Here is a 16280-nt window from a genome sequence, read left to right on the forward strand (position 1 = left end):
GCAGGGCAGCCCCCAGCAGCGGGGACGGGCGGCAGTGCGCGGCAGGAAAATGGCGGCGGCAGGCTGTGTGTGTAGACGACTGCCTCGAACACACGAGGAGAGAGCGAGAGAGAGAGAGAGGGGCGTGCCGCGCTGCCTCTCTCATGGGGTTCTTCTGCGCCAGTTTTGCATTTCCGGGCTTTTCAGCCAATCAGACGGGACCTAGTCCTGCCCCTGCTTCTGGCCACTCCCCTGCACCTGCAGCAGCTGCTCCCCCCCCATACACACAGAGGGGGTTTCCTGCCGCGTGGAGACACCGTTTTAAGTCAGTTTTGTCGGCTGACTCAAAGGACATTTCATGTTCGTGTAAGGAAATACCTGGTCCTTCACACCTGTACACCTGTTAACCAACCAAGTTGCCTCAGGCAAATCTAGCAGGGTGGAATCACTCAGTTAATCTTCAGTAATGCCTAATCTTTATGTAATATTTGGACTTGAGGACACTAGCAAACCTTTTGGAAAAGAAAACAAAAGCTCAGGGAAAGCCATTGAACATTTATGATGCAATAATCCATGAAATAAACTGTTAAATTGGCACTTTTTTTGCCAAAATTCATTAATTCACAGATGTAGCAGAGACTACTAGGTTTTATAACACAAATTCAGGTAGGAATCCTCAATATCTTCTAAATGTTCTTCTTTGATCAATTTTTTTTTTTTTCCACAAAAATGGCATAAACAGAAGGATATATGGACAAATTCACAGGAAGATGTGTTATTTAATTTAATCTTTAAACTGTGTAGTGCAAAAACTACTGAGCCTAGAATTACCTGTCTCTAAGGGGTCTTGGTGTATCAGATACAGTCACAATTCCTTTCTTTCCTTTTGTCTCTCTCCATAAATCTTGTGGTTCCACTCTGTGTAAGGTTCAATTTCAAAGGGCAAACGGGCAGGGACTGTGGAGAAGTACAAATGTGTTTCTCTCCAGACCTGTCTATATAATCTGGTGGTTACAAATCTTCTTTTATGGGAATGACATTTTACAAGTTCATCAATTCTCTTACTTTTGGGGCAAAATGCTCTTAATCCCCAGAGAAGAGCACCAAGTTTGAATAATGTCACCAAGAAAGAAAATCATTAAAGGCTGCACAACCACCCAGGGGACACAGTGCTCAGCTAAAATACTGACACACAGCAGAACAAGAGCGAGGATTTATGTGCTTTGGTCTCTGGGATCCAGAAGCTTTATTCTATGCAGCCACACCTATCACACGTTAATGCTTCTTTGGATCTTATATATTTCTTGCACTAAAGCCACCCCCCACCAGTTATACTAAGCTTTCCTATTATTTTAAGTGTTCTTTCTCTGACTGAGGAGCTTTTGTCCTTGAGAGTATGCAGCTTTCACATAAAGTAGTATTAGCTGCATATACAAATGCATAGTTCTTCATACACATTATAGCTATTTTATTTAGGATTTTTACAACAGGTAGAACTGTTTATGTCAACAACTAAATTCTCCTCTCTTTCAGCTTCGTGGTGGGTCCTCAATAACAACTAGAAGCTGTGGTTCCAAGTAATGTTAATGTTGCATTGTTTTGCATTACAACAGCATGCATATAGGAGTGCATGGGTGTGCTGGGTTCTAAGTTTATGATGTGATAGTCTTTGTTATTATAGATGTGATCTTTTCCATGTGACAATATGGAAAACTGCACATTACTACCTTCTTGTGACTAGTTCAGTGAGATGATGCATTCTAAAAGCTGAAATAAGACAACTATGCTAAGCTGTTTACTGTGTATGAGTACATTCAGTAAAAACTGTCACAGAAAAGTGCATTGGTATGACTTAATATTTGTGAAAAGTTCTAGTCTTACGTAAATAAACAGTTGTTACTTAATGCTGCCGTTTTCTCCTTTTACAGTAGAATCAGGTATGAACCTTAGTACAGATTTTCATAAATGTCTTGCACTTCAGAGAAGCTGCAAGTCATTAATTAGGATAATAAACACAGGGACAACTTTTTGTGTCAGTACAGAACTTCATTCATACAATAAATTCTCTGCTCACGACAAGACAGGGCAGTACCATTTTCTCTTTACAGCCTCTAGCCCTGACCCTCAAGAGTAAACACGTCTGCCTGTCTGCTAAGCTGCTTTGGATCCACAGACTTAACATTTCACAACCAATCTGCTTTGAACTCTATGTCCTGAACACTTGAAAGATATTTCATTAGCTCACTGGGAAGTCATTAGAGAAACCGCTATTGGAGCATAAATAGCCATAAACCTGGAAGGAGAAATACTTTCCTCCCTAAGAACTCTTGCTGTTGTCCCTGGCACCTGAGCAGTAGGTGTGTCCTCCAGATCCACGAATGAAAGGCAAGTGACTATTGTAACATCACACTACGACCACAGGTTGACAAGCTCTACATGCTAATTGAACACTCTCTCCACTCATCTTGCAGTCCAAGGCGACAAACAGTACCCAAAAGGTAACATGCAAGTTGTACTCAATAAAATAATATTCTTCACTGTAGGATTTCTCTATTTTTTATTAAATTTAATGAGCACATTACCATACGTAATTAAAAGTGGAGAATTTAGATTACAAACAAGTCAATCTTAATTGCAGGTAGGTTCATATTCCACAAACCAGTATTAAGCTCAAGGTTAAGAAAGGTGCCACATTTAGGTACCTGCACGTGACCATGGCATCTTAGCTCCTATTATATCAGTAGAGTTCTGAGGCAAGATCAGTTGCCAAAACAAATGCCTCTAGTACATGTTAGATGCCTTAGAGTATCCTCACTGGTCTCCGGCTCCCAGCTGATGGACACAAGTTAGATGGTGTGTCACTTATGCCAGCCCCATGCAGCTGCTTCAGATATCCTGCATGCCTCAGGTAACATCAGATGCTTACATTTAGGCATCTGAATAAAAGCCTTTGTCGATAAAGATGCTCAGATTCTCTAAGCAAATATGGATGTCAGAAAGTGATGCCCACACCTCTAAATTTAGGTGCCCATGTTAGGAACAAATTTCAGCTTTAAATATTCTTACAGTAACTCAGCAAAAGTGAATGTTTTTAATACTGAAGTTTTCCCGTATTGACACAATCCAACTACCAAATCTGTTAATTCTTAAAAAGCCACCCAGGTAGCCATATCAGACACACAAATGACAATCCAGTGAAAGTTTAAGGTTTAAAGTTTAAAAGTTTGTCTTTAGCAAAGTAAAACTACTCATATTTCTGAAGATCTGACTGGCTTTTTTCCTATGCCAAGATGTTGATCTAGTGTGTGCCATGTTTTATTTTGTCACTACTGATCAACCAACAAAGAAAATACAGGGACATGTGACACTGATGAAGGGTAAACCCTTAGAGTGAAAACTGACACACCATACTGAGGTTTATGATGTTTTTCCTTTTCACCAGATGAATGATATTAAAATTATTATTAAAATAATCTGCTTTAGAACTTCATGCCAATAGGTGCTGAAGGAGGAAAAAACATTCTAGTAGGTCATACATGCTTCAGTTATTCTCCTTTGTATATTTACTAGTAAACAAACACTTTGATGAATCATACACAAGAACAAGTTTGAGAAGTTTCACTTAGGAGTTCTGCGAGCTACACACAGAAATTCCCTTGAACATAAACTGCTGAAAGAGATCCATAGTACTTATTCTAAAAAGCTCCCAGTGATTAAAAAACATGCAAACAAAAAATACGTAAGTTCCTTGCAACATTACTTGTAAACAATATAAAAATAGAATACACTTAGAAGCTTATTTTAACTGACTAACTGGTGCTAAACATAAAACTAATTCAAACAAGTTTATTTCCATAGTTCAGGGAAAGAATCTAGTGTATAGCAAATGAAACTTACAAGTTTTCTGCTCTATTGCAATTACCATTTGACACATTCTCATTTAGCTTTCATTTGTGATAGATGTTAAAAAACTGCCTTCTGTGCCGAGATGATGTTATTGTAGGTCTGAATACAGGTTTTTTAAGAAAATTATATTAATACCAAATATCTATTACTGCTGCTTGTCAACTGAAGGATGTGTTCAGGAAATACTCAGGCTACTGCTTTCTACTTCACTATTAAATATTATTCTGATTTAAGAAAAAAAGTTATAGAATTATTATGTATTGGTATACCCATTTACCCATGAGACATGATGAAAATATGTCTTTTTCCTCAATTTTGCCCATTACTTCCATGTTTCAAACTCAAAAATACCAGGCGATTATTTACAAAGAACTTTGTAATGCAATACATGGACAGTTATCTTGTTCTGAGCCATTATAACAGAAGGTTTTGAATTTTAGTGCAACTGTTAGTAAAAAGTTTGTACCTTGAAGAGAGGTATATTAAGGAAACTCTTGTGTGGAGATGGAGATTTCAAATGAAGAAAGCAATGAAATGAAGTTTGGAGGTGTGGGGGGGTGGAGAAAACAACCTAGATCAGTACATACCCTAAGACAGCTGAGATCTGACACAGATTTGACTAAGACAGTATTTGTTGTTCCATTATTACTGCTAAGGAGAGGAGGTGGGAGCAAGCAAAAAGCCCCAGTCAAGTATTGGTTTAGAATTTATGGTCAGACAAACTACACAGACAAACCATATGGCTACATAACACAGACAATTCAAGGACAAAATTCTGTCACAGCAAAATGTAATATTTTTTATTTTCACTGTAATCATATTACCATCTCAGGCATTACAAATTCAAGGTTTGACTTTTAAAGCATTCATAGGGTCCTACTTTAATTTGTAGCTTCAAAAATCTTTAAGATCTACATCATATGTAGCTCTTTCATTGATGGATTTCTTATCTTGCAAACAACCTGTCACTTCTTGCATATGTCAATAAAAGGGTTGCTCTTTTCCTGCAAGACAAACAAACCCTCCAATTACTTCAGTTATAAAAAGCATGTCTTCACAGGTCTACTTACATGTACACTTACATTTAAGTACATCCATGTACATTTAAGAATTTGTCTTTTAAATTAATGCAAACAATTATACTTTCATATATATATACTTTCATTAATCATAGACATTTAACCTCAAATTTTTCTGGCAGACTTTGTCAACCTAGTAACGTGACTTCAGTTCAAATGCTGAGCTATGTATAGGTAGGACTGAGTCTCAGATCTCCAAGACCACCCATGTCTTCTGGGATGAAAGCAACTCAGAGCCCACTAACTGTAACAACAGCATCTCCCTTGTACATGTCACTCCAGGAAGCTTTCTCCATCTGAAAATATGGCTTCCACTCATAGACAGGCATACACTTTAGCAGTACCTTCAAAATATAAAGGAAGTCTTAAGATGGGCCAGAATCAACTGAATACTCAATTCACCAGCAAACTTCTGACCATCATGCTTGACTGATCTGATAGCCTTCTACGAGGTTGTGACTGAATGGGTAGATGCAGGGATGTAATCTACCTTGACCTTAACAAGGCTTTTGACACTGTCTCCCATAACATCCTCATGAGCAAGCTCAGGAAGTGTGGGTAGGAGAGTGGACAGTGAGAGGGATTAAGAACTGGCTAAACAACAGAGCCCAGAGGGTGGTGATCAATGGTGCAGAGTCCAGCTGGAGACCTGTAACTGGTGGAGTTCCCCAGAGATCAGTGCTGAGTCCAGTCCTGTTCAACATCTTCATCAATGACCTGGATGAGGGCACAAGAGTGTATCCTCAGCAAGTTTGCTGATTATATGAAACTGGGAGGACTGGCTGATTCACCGGGAGGCTGTGCAGGCCATTCAAAAAGATTTGGACAGACTGGAGAGCTGGGCAAAGAGGAACCTAATAGGTTCAACATGAGTAAGTGTAGAGTCCTGCACCTGGGGAGGAACAATATGCACCAGTACAGAGTAGGAGCCGACCTGCTAGAAAGCAGCTCCTTACACTCCTGGTGGACAAGTTATCCATGGAACAGCAATTGTGCCCTTGTGGGCAAGAAGGCCAATGGTAACCTGGGGTGCATTAAGAACAGGGTGGCCAGCAGGTCGAGGGAGGTTCTCCTCCCCCTCTACTCTGCCCTAGTGAGAACACATCTGGAGTATTCTATCCAGTTCTGGGCTCCCCAGTTCAAAAGGGACAGGGATTTACTTGAGAGGGTCCAACAGCAGGCTACAAGGATGATTAAGAAATTGGAACACCTGTTTTATGAGGGAAGGCTGAGAGACCTGGGGCAGTTTAGTCTACAGAAGACTGAGAGGGGATCTTACTAATGAATATAAACCTCTGAAGGGTGGGTGTCAAGGAGGCGCCAATATTTTTCAGTCATGCCCTGTGATAGGATGAGAGGCAATGGTACAAACTAAAACACAAGAAGTTCCACCTTAACATGAGGAAAAATTTCTTTATTATAAAGGTTATGGAGCACTGGAACAGGCTGCCCAGAGAGGTTGTGGAGTCTCCTTCTCTGGAGCCTTTCAAGACCCATCTAGATGTGTTTCTGTGTGACCTGCCCTGGTGGTCCCGCCCTGGCAGGGGGGTTGGACTGAATGATCTCCAGAGGTCCCTTCAAACCTCTAACATTCTGTGATTCTGTGACAACCACCTACTCCTCAATACAAACTCACTGACATATTGCAAGACTGTCTTTTCCTCATTGGAAGTTTATTTGGAGGCCTTCTTCTACCTGTTTTTAGCATCATCATTTCATTTACACAGGCATTTCATCAAACTCTCTTATACACCTATAAGCAGACTCCCAAATAACTGAAAAATCAATGTCTACAATAAAATCACACACTAAAATACCAGTGTACAGTTTTATCCTATACTAACAATAAAAAAAAATTTCTACTCAATTCAGAAAAAAACAAGAGCTGTCGCTGACCAGTTTTCTTATTTATAATTTGAAACTAACTTCTGAAGTATGACTGGCATTCTAGTATCACCTTTATATGCTAATGAGATCAGTACATTTGCAAATCCCTTTTCAACACTGTCTTCAAGATCACACAACAAATTTACCAGCTTTTACTTTCTTCTAATGAGAACAGGATTTTTTTTTTTCCTTCCCCTTCCTACTCAACAATCTACGCATTGTGCTTAGGACAATAATGACAGCTCAGTGATACATGTTATGTTATTGTAATACAACATCGTGCCTAGTAGGGGTTTGTAATTTTGCCCTCCCCGTTTGTGGCTGAATAGGATGAGAAAATTCACTGCTTTTTTTTATTGGTGTGATGAGCTAGTATATACAGGTGGGAGCTTACATACACATAACTAACACAAAGCAGAGGAAAGGCATTAAGAGCAAGCCTCACAAACTGAGACACTCTTCTTTCTAAAAAGACAGATACAACTTGTAACACTTAGGACATCATCATACAGACATAGATTCTCCAGCCTCAAAACAATCTCCTTGAAACACATGCAAGCCACCTTGACTTGCACCAGTTTTTACTATCTTTCTTTTCTGCCACCCAAATTATTTGCAATTTAGCCATGTCATGAACAATTTTAGAGCTCATTTGTCCACTGACTCCATTTCTGTGAGGGTCCTCCTTTGCCTAGGAACATAACCGTATGAAAGTGTATATATTACAAAACTGCCTCTCTTAAAACTCAAGAGACAGAAAGGGGAGGGGGAGGGGGGAAGGCTAGGAAAGTAAACAGTTTTAACTTCTCTATCTGCAGGCAGGTTTTCAAAGAAGTAAAGCTTTCATCCTGAGGACAAATATAACAGAAAGACGCAAAAAGTAAGATCAGAGAAGGCCAATTACTGTCATATATTAGTTCAACTTTGTTTTTCCAAAGAATATAAATTTATAAAAGTTTAAAACTGCCTCAAGTTGTGGTCAACACAGTAGTCATCTGGATGTATTTCTCCAGGATAGAAATAATATTTCTACAAAAATCACACCCCAATAGCCTCAAATATACTTACTGGCTTTTCAAGGACAACTGGATGATCAGGAAGAGATTCTGGCTTCTTCTGAGAGAGAGAAACACTTGAAAGTTTCAGAAGGAAATCTCTGCTGTATTTGATCCTTTCTGTAAAAATACAAAATTACTAAGTTCAACATTGTTGTTAAGGCATTAAGGTTGGGAATTCAGAGACTGGATTGGGTTTTTTATAGAAGGGGGGAAATGCTGCATGTGGAACATGAAAATCAGTATTAAAACCAGCAGTAATTAAAAGTCTGACCTTACATCGGGACAATAGGTAGTAGATTATCAAGCATTTAATCACACTGACTTAGTAAATATTGAGGACTATTCCAAGCTAATAACGTTTTGCTGTTTTAATACAAAGGAACGCAAAAAAGGTGAATCCAAGCTTACAGTAGACACTCTCTCTCTATCTTGCTTTAATTAACAAAAACACTACAAACTCATCTTGAAACCGTAGAAGAAAATCTGTATATAACTCACAGCAAAGTGGCATGTTTCTATGGGACAGACAACAAAACCCGAGTGTCTCCCTTCTTAGAGTTATTAAGTTGATATCTTTCAACAGGTAAAAGTAATTAGGAGATCTGATACATGTAAACTGGCAAACAGATTAATACCAGCGACATAGTTTTGAGGGTTTTCCACTGAATGAATACAAGTCGGGCTTTGCTCAGAATGTGCGTGTCATAATTCAAATTTGTACCACTATCTCTACTCTAGCATAGATATAGTGTGTCTACCCATGTCCATATTTTAAGCTGATATTCTTAAACAAGTGCGGAAATAAGGAAATAAGGAATTAGGCAAGGTCTGAGATAAACTCTACCTCTGGTCCATGGAGACAAACAAGTTTGTTACTTTAGGCATTATGAGCCTTCTGTAGACTGTTACACAGTCACTGGATTGACGACAGTTTTTTGCTTCTCAGGCTGGAGGATTTTGACAAGAGAAGCCACAAAGTCAAATATGAACAGGTATTTTCCTGCCTTTCACCAGAAGCGACAGCAGTAACTGCCTGTAGACTGTTACACAGTCACTGGATTGACGACAGTTTTTTGCTTCTCAGGCTGGAGGATTTTGACAAGAGAAGCCACAAAGTCAAATATGAACAGGTATTTTCCTGCCTTTGACCAGAAGCGACAGCAGTAACTGCTGAACCTATGTGAGGGCATGAGGATAACTTTTAAAAAGCATGCTTTAAAGAACACGAGCATACTTGAAAATTTACAGCTTTTTCTTTCCTTGTTGAAAAACATATGAAGATTGACTACTGCCATAAGTAGCACTACTGTATTATCTGCAGATGGGAGAGGTATTAATTTGATGGCTGTGGTCAATGACTCAATGTCCAAATGGGAGATCAGTGACAACTGGTGTCCCTCCAGGGTCTGCACTGGGACCAGTACTGTTTATTACCTTCATCAGTGACACAGACACTGGGATCAAGTGCACCCTCAGAAAGTTTGCTGATGACACCAAGCTGTGTGTTACAGTTGACACACCTGAGATATGGTATGCCATCCAGAGGACCTGGACAAACTTAAGCAGTAGGCCTGTGTGAACCCACCTCATGAAGTTCAAGAAGTTCAAGGGCAAGGTCCTGCACCTGTGCTGAGGAAACCAATACAGTTTGGGGTATGAAGGGATTGAGAGCAGCCCTGCAGAGAAGGACTTGGGGGTACTGGTGGATAAAAAGCTGGACATGAGCCTGCAATGTGCACTTGCAGCCCAGAAAGCCAACCATATCCTAGGTTGCATCAAAAGAATCATGGCTGCAGATTGAGGGAGATGATTCTGCCCCTCTGCTCCACTCTGGTCAGGGACCACATATGAAGTACTGTGTCCATCTCTGGACTCCTCAGCACAGGAAATACATGGACTGGTTGGACTGGGTCCAGAGGAGGGCCATAAATACAATCAGGGCTGCAGCACCTCCCCTATGAAGACAGGCTGAGAGAGTTGTTCAATTTACAGAAGACTCCAGGGAGACCTTATTGCAGCCTTTCACTATTAAACAGCAGCTTACAAAAGAGACAGGGCCTGTTACAATAGGACAAAGGGTAATGGTTTTAAACTGAAAGAGAGTAGATTCAGACTAGGTATAAGGAAGCAATTTTTTCACTGTGGGGGTAGTGAAACACTGGCACATGTTGCCCAGAGGGGTGGTTGGACAGGGCTCTGAGCAACCTGATCTGGTTGAAGATGAGTCTGCCCATGACAGACAGGCTGGACTAGATGACCTTTAAAGGTCCCTTTCAACCCAAACCATTCTGTGATTCTAAGAAAAAGCAGGGAAGTGATTGAGATAGCAGTAAAAAGCACTAAAGAACTGTAAAGACAGGTAATTGAAGGCATACTACCACTGAACTGATTTAAAATGGTTATTATTATGTAGGATTTTAGGTACAGTTGGAGATAGAAATGGAGTTCCAGTGGGAATTTTGCTCTGAAGGGAATGATTAGAACCACCAGCAAACAAACAAAGCCCCTGGAAAACAAGTGTTGGAAAAAGTTTTACATTATTGACAAATTTGGAGTAGATTCAGGAGGTTCAGGAAGCATCACAGAGCAATTAACCACTAAAATATCCAAAATTATGGCTTATACAAGAGATGAGGATCAGATGAGAAGCCATTTAAGATCTTGTAGACACCACAGTCTCTACCCAAAAGCAGAAACAATGAGAAAGGCTCAGAAAGCCACCATCAAATAGATGGAACTTGACAAGCCTGACACCAAACTGGATCTAAAGAACATAATTCTATTTACCAAGATGAAGAAAAAAAGAAACCAATCTGAGCCTAAAAGGGGACACATGGAAGACTTCCTTTCAAATCAGTAACACATGACAGTGTAAAATCACTGCATAAGAACCTGATGGTATCCTCAGACTGCAGAAAGATCTGAAAGTCTCAATAAAACCTAGGAGAACTCTTTCAATTCTTGAGAAAAGGGCAACAGAATGAACGAAGTCTCAAGGTATTATTTAAAGCTCGGAGATTACAGATAGAGATTTGAGATGCCTGATTAACAGGAAAAGATAGTCTCAGTGATCTGATGACCTAGACTTGGGTCACTGTTGCAGTTCCTGTGACATGCTAAAAATGAAGAATCAGGTAGGAAGAAATGCAGAGGAAGACTGTGAGGATATGTTTAGAATCTGAGATTATCCCTTAATTAAAAAAAAAAAAAAGAAAAAAAAAAGTCTTGTTTGTTTAAACTACCAAACAATGAAAAAAACCTATTATGATTCATGAGTCCAGAGAGTCAGCCAATACATAAATAAAAGCACAAAGAGCTAACCTTAAGGACAGTGTTTACACAAGAACAAACTGTCCAGAACAAATAGTAACACAATTAAGTGATCTCTAACCATCAGAAAATCAGTATTTCAGAAGCACTGCAGTTAAGAATAGGAAAAGAAAGTAAAAATACTATATTCTTAAATTGGTTGCAATCAGTAGTCTCAGTAGCCGTGACTGACCCCTGCAACACGCTAAAGGGTGCAACTCAAACCTGTACTTCTACACACAGAAGTAATTTACACAAAACCAGCATTTTGCATGAAGAAATTTTTTTATGCTCAGGTGCTCACAGTTTGTTCTTTCTTGGTTTTGTTGTTTGTTTTTTTCCTTGGGTTATTTTGTTGTTGGCTTTGTTTTTGTGGATTTTTCAAAAGACAGGTACACCCTTATATGCAAGTAAGGTTTCATACTGCTCTCAAATTGTGGTACAGAAGGAAGGCAAATTCTCAAAGCACTGGCTAATTAAAAAACCAATAACATACAATTCTGACACAAATCTCCATGCAGTATCTTACCTTTTTTTGCTTTCGATTCATGCTGGTTTGGTTGACAGGGCATCATAGTTTGAGTTAAAATCTTTGCTTCAGTCTTTTCAGATAACTAAAATAGGAAGGAAAGAGTTAATGATTTTTTAATATATTTTACAAAATTAAGTTATGAAGCTTGTTTTCTTTAAACATATTAAAATATGGATCTGCATTTCTTAGTTAAAAAAAACAAAAACATTTGTAGCACCATTTCAGTAATCAACTTTGCTTTTACCAGTCTCCAAGATTTTGGACAATTAATACTTTCTATGCATGAAGGAAACTGGATTCTGTTCTTTTTTCTACTCCATGCAACTGAATCACTGTCTTTTTTACAGTTTAAGAACAGAAACAGTCTTGCACAAATTACACAGTAGTCAGAACTGTAGCTATTTATAACACCTGATGCACCTCTAACTTGAAAGATGAAGGTCCAGCAAGAGAACTGCAGAAAACTAAACTGGAACACACGTAACATAAAATGCCTGACAAGTTTAAATTGAACGTGTAGAATATTTGTGACTCTTCGTTACATACAAGAATAGTTCAACAACCTTTAAAACAGTATAGATAGACACTTTTGAGACAGCAATCTGACAGAATTTTGCAGTGCTATTGCTAGTTTTTAAGAAAACCAGCCAGAAGCTGCTACACTGGGAAATAATAAAAGTGGAAAGGACTTTCTTTAAGGCCAACAAGAGCAACTTGGATTCTCTCACTTAGCACAAGGTTTCATAAGCATTCAAGAACACAACATCTACAGTGTAACACTGAGTTCCTTCCCATTGCTAAAACCTTGAAGTAAGTGTTTCAGGAAGTATGAAAGCAGTTTATCTTCAGCAGTTTGGCTTGGCTTCCAAAACACTCCACAGGTTTGTCTAAGGAATTGTAATCTCATTCTGAGAGAGAATTTGTATTTATTTTTTTGGAGGGAGGAGCAGACATGGGACAGGAGGAATTGAAAAATCTGGGGAAGCACTTGTCAAAAGCAGAAGAGGTCCTATTTTCTGGACAGAGACAGCAGTTAATGCTTTGTCCTGTAAATTTACCACCAACTTTCAAGATGCACTAAGACTAAAAATTTTAAAATGGTAAAATATTTCTAGCATATTATCCACACTGCCCACACTTAGATTTTCTGCAGTTGAAACTTAATCCTAGCAAAGTTTGGGTTGGAAGAGCCTTCAAAGATCATCTAGTTACAACTCCCCTGCCATAGGACAGGAAACCTCCCACTAGATCAGGTTGCTCAAAGATCCATCAAACCTGGCTTTGAACACTTCCAGGGAGGGGGTGTCCACAACTCTGGGCAACCTGTTCCAGTGCCTCACCACTCCCATAGTGAGAAATTTCTTCCTAATATTTAATCGAAATCTAACCTCTTTCAGCTTAAAACATCCTATCACTGCAAGTCCTTGTAAAAAGCTCTTCCCCAACTTTCCTCTAGGGCCCCTTCAGGTACTGGAAGGCCACTATAAAGTCTTCCTGGAGTGTTTCCTTCTCCAACTTGAACCACCCCAGCTCTTTCAGCCTGTCCTCCTAATAGAGGCACTCCAGCCTTATGGTTGTTTTTGCAGCCCTCCTGTGGACTTCATACAACAGGTCCATGCACTTCCTGTGCTCAGGACTCCAGACTGGACACAGTGCTTCGGGTGGGGTTTCATGAGAGCAGAGCAGAGGGGAGAATCATCTCCCTTGACCTGCTGGCCATATTTCCTTTGACGCAGCCCAGGGCACTGCTGGCTTTCTGAGCTGCAAGAGCATGCTGCTGGCTTATGTTGAGCTTTTCATCAACCAACACCCCCAAGTCCTTTTCCTCAGGGCTGTTCTCAATCCATTCTCTGCCCAACCTGTATTTGTGGTTGGGATTGCCCCAAAACTACGTGCAGGACCTTGCACTTGCCCTTACTGAACTTCATGAGTGCTTTGCATAAGCCCACCTCTCAAGCTTGTCAAAGTGTCTCTGGGTGGCCTCCCTTCCCTCCAGCATGTCAGCCACAACACACAGGTTGGTGTCATCAGCAAACCTGCTAAGGGTGTACTTGATCCCGCTGTCCATGTCACTGACAAAGATGTTAAACAGCACTGGTCCCAATATCAACCCCTGAGGAATGCTACTCGTCACTGATACCGACTTGGACATTTAGCTGTTGACTACAGCTCTTTGACTATGACTATCCAGCCAATTCCTTATCCACTGAGTGGTCTACTTGTCAAGCTCATGCCTCTCCAATTGCTGTGCGCTCTCCTCGCTGATCTAAGTTACCTTCTTCTGGTTTGACTAAAATTTCTGGGAAAAAAAACCTTGAAAAATGTAAGGATTTATGAGAATGAAGATAACATAATGTCAATTCCAACTGCTCTGTGTGGTCAACTAGTCTTTGCCAGTCTTGGCTATTCAAAGGCTCTTTTCAAGTACAAACAAGGATTTAACACATGCTCAAATCCGTAAGAAAAAGATAAGCATGGTAATGCAGAATTCACAGCAATGTGCCAGAAAATGTCAACGCAATATTTTTACGTAACTTCCTGCCCCATCTCCCATCACATCATCCTGCCAACTGCTTTATAGTATCACAAATTCTATTCTATTCTATAATGTTGTCTATCTATATTTTGGTAAGGCCTTTGACAGCATCTCCCACAGCATCTTCCTATAGAAGCTGGTGGCTCATGGCATAGACAGGTATACTCTGCTGGGTAAAAACTGGCTGGCTGGCCAAGCCCAGAGAGTTGTAGTGAATGGGGTTGGATCCAGCTGACAGCCGGTCACCAGTGGTGTCCCCCAGGGCTTAGTTTTGTGCCCAATCTTGTTCAGTATCTTTATTAATGACCTAGATGAGGGGACTGAGTGCTTCCTAAGTAAGTTTGCAGATGACACTAAGCTGGGAAGAAGTGTTGATTTGCTTGATGGTAGGAAGGCTCTGCAGAGAGACCTGGACAGACTGGATCGATGGGCTGAGGCTAATTTTATGAGGTTTCTGCCAGGTCCTGCACTTTGGTCACAACAAATCCATGCAAAGCTACAGGCTTGGGGATGAGTGGTTGAAAGCTCCATGGTGGAGACGGACCTGAGGGTGCTGGTTGACAGATGACTTAACACAAGCCAGCAGTGTGCCCAGATGGCCAAGAAGGCCAATGGCATCCTGGCCTGCATCAGGAATAATGTGGCCAGCCAGAGGAGAGGTGATCATGCCCCCGTACTTGGCATTGGTGAGGCCACACCTCAAATACTGTGTGCAGTTCTGGGCCCCTCACCACAAGAAGGATGTAGAGTTGCTGGAGTATGTCCAGAGGAGAACTACGAAGCTCGTGAAAGATCTGGAGAATAAGCCCTATGAGAAAGGGCTGGGGGAACTGGGATTGTTTAGTTTGAAGACAAGGAGGCTGAGGGGAGACCTCATTGGTCTCTACAGCTACCTGAAAGGAGGTTGTAGGGAGGTGGGAGTTGGCCTCTTCTTTCAAGTGAGTAATGACAGGACAACAGGAACTAGCCTGAAGCTGTGCCAGGAAAGGTTTAGACTGGGTATTAGAAAGAATTTCTTTACTGAAAGAGTGACTGGACAGTGGAACAGGCTGCTCAGGGAGGTGGCAGAGTCACCATCCCTGGAAGTATCTAAAAGAAATAGAGATCTAGTGCTTAGCAACATGATTTAAGCACTTAACTGGTAAATTAAGTTATGGTAGGGGGATTTAGGTCATGGCTGGACTTTTCGAGGTCCCTTCTGACCAGGATGATTCTATTCTATGATTCTATTATGCTTGGTTGTCAGTCCAAAACTGAACATTTGAGTATAACCACTCACAACAATACTTTTTTACATGTTCCTATCTGAAATCCACCAAAAATAATGGAATCCATCTATAAAGAATATCCCTAAAGCAGGGAATGTATTTCTCAAGCTCAAAATAATTTCTAAATGGTAGTTAAGTAGTAAATTTAAACTGATACTGGTTGATGGATCTCAAATAGATCTGAGGGTGCTGGGTTGGTGTGGTGCAGTTTTGGCCACAAGTGTGGCTCCTGTGAGAAGCTGGTGAGAGATCCCCCTGATCCAATAATTTGGCCCACCTCTGGCTAAGGCAGAGCCCATCAGCAACAATGGATTGCACCTCTGCAATTAACATACTCAGGAAGTGGAAAGAACTATGATAAGACCTCAGGGCAGAGGAGAGGGGCAGGTGAAAACAACACTGAAGCAGAGATACCAAGCTCTATGAGAAAGGAGGGGGAGGACTATGGACTACTCTGGAACTGTTTATATAGTTAGTGAAGTTTATTGCCTCACATGGAGTTATGCACATGCTAACAAAACTAAAATATATGTATTTCTAATGTTATCCTTCACACATAATAAGTAAAGATTGCATACATGTACCTTAAGTCTAAAATAGCCATCTTCAATTTAATGAAAACTGAAGAAATGCCACACAAGACTTTTATAAGACTTTTAAATAAGTAACTCATAAGATGCATCTTTCACCTACTAGTGCATGCAAATAACAGCAAAAGGCATTCCT

At 40.3% G+C, this 16280-nt stretch overlaps 2 protein-coding genes across 2 annotated transcripts in view; one reads left to right on the plus strand and one right to left on the minus strand.

Annotated features, from left to right (window-relative positions):
• The window catches only part of NECAB1 (N-terminal EF-hand calcium binding protein 1), a 56851-nt gene extending 55310 nt beyond the window's left edge, over positions 1–1541 (plus strand). Inside the window, exon 13 of the mRNA XM_010006421.1 lies at positions 1513–1541. Coding sequence (XP_010004723.1) covers positions 1513–1541 — 29 coding nt within the window. The remainder of the gene's footprint in view (positions 1–1512) is intronic.
• Positions 1542–7380: 5839 nt separating this feature from the next.
• Positions 7381–16280, minus strand: part of LOC104396642 (chromosome unknown open reading frame, human C8orf88) — a 13743-nt gene continuing 4843 nt past the window's right edge. Inside the window, exons 5-7 of the mRNA XM_010006499.1 lie at positions 11748–11832; positions 7920–8026; positions 7381–7542 (exon numbers count right to left, since the gene is read on the minus strand). Coding sequence (XP_010004801.1) covers positions 7381–7542; positions 7920–8026; positions 11748–11832 — 354 coding nt within the window. The remainder of the gene's footprint in view (positions 7543–7919; positions 8027–11747; positions 11833–16280) is intronic.

Source organism: Chaetura pelagica, unplaced genomic scaffold (assembly GCF_000747805.2).
Source record: "Chaetura pelagica isolate M959 unplaced genomic scaffold, ChaPel_1.0 scaffold76, whole genome shotgun sequence".
Lineage (NCBI taxonomy): Eukaryota > Metazoa > Chordata > Aves > Apodiformes > Apodidae > Chaetura > Chaetura pelagica.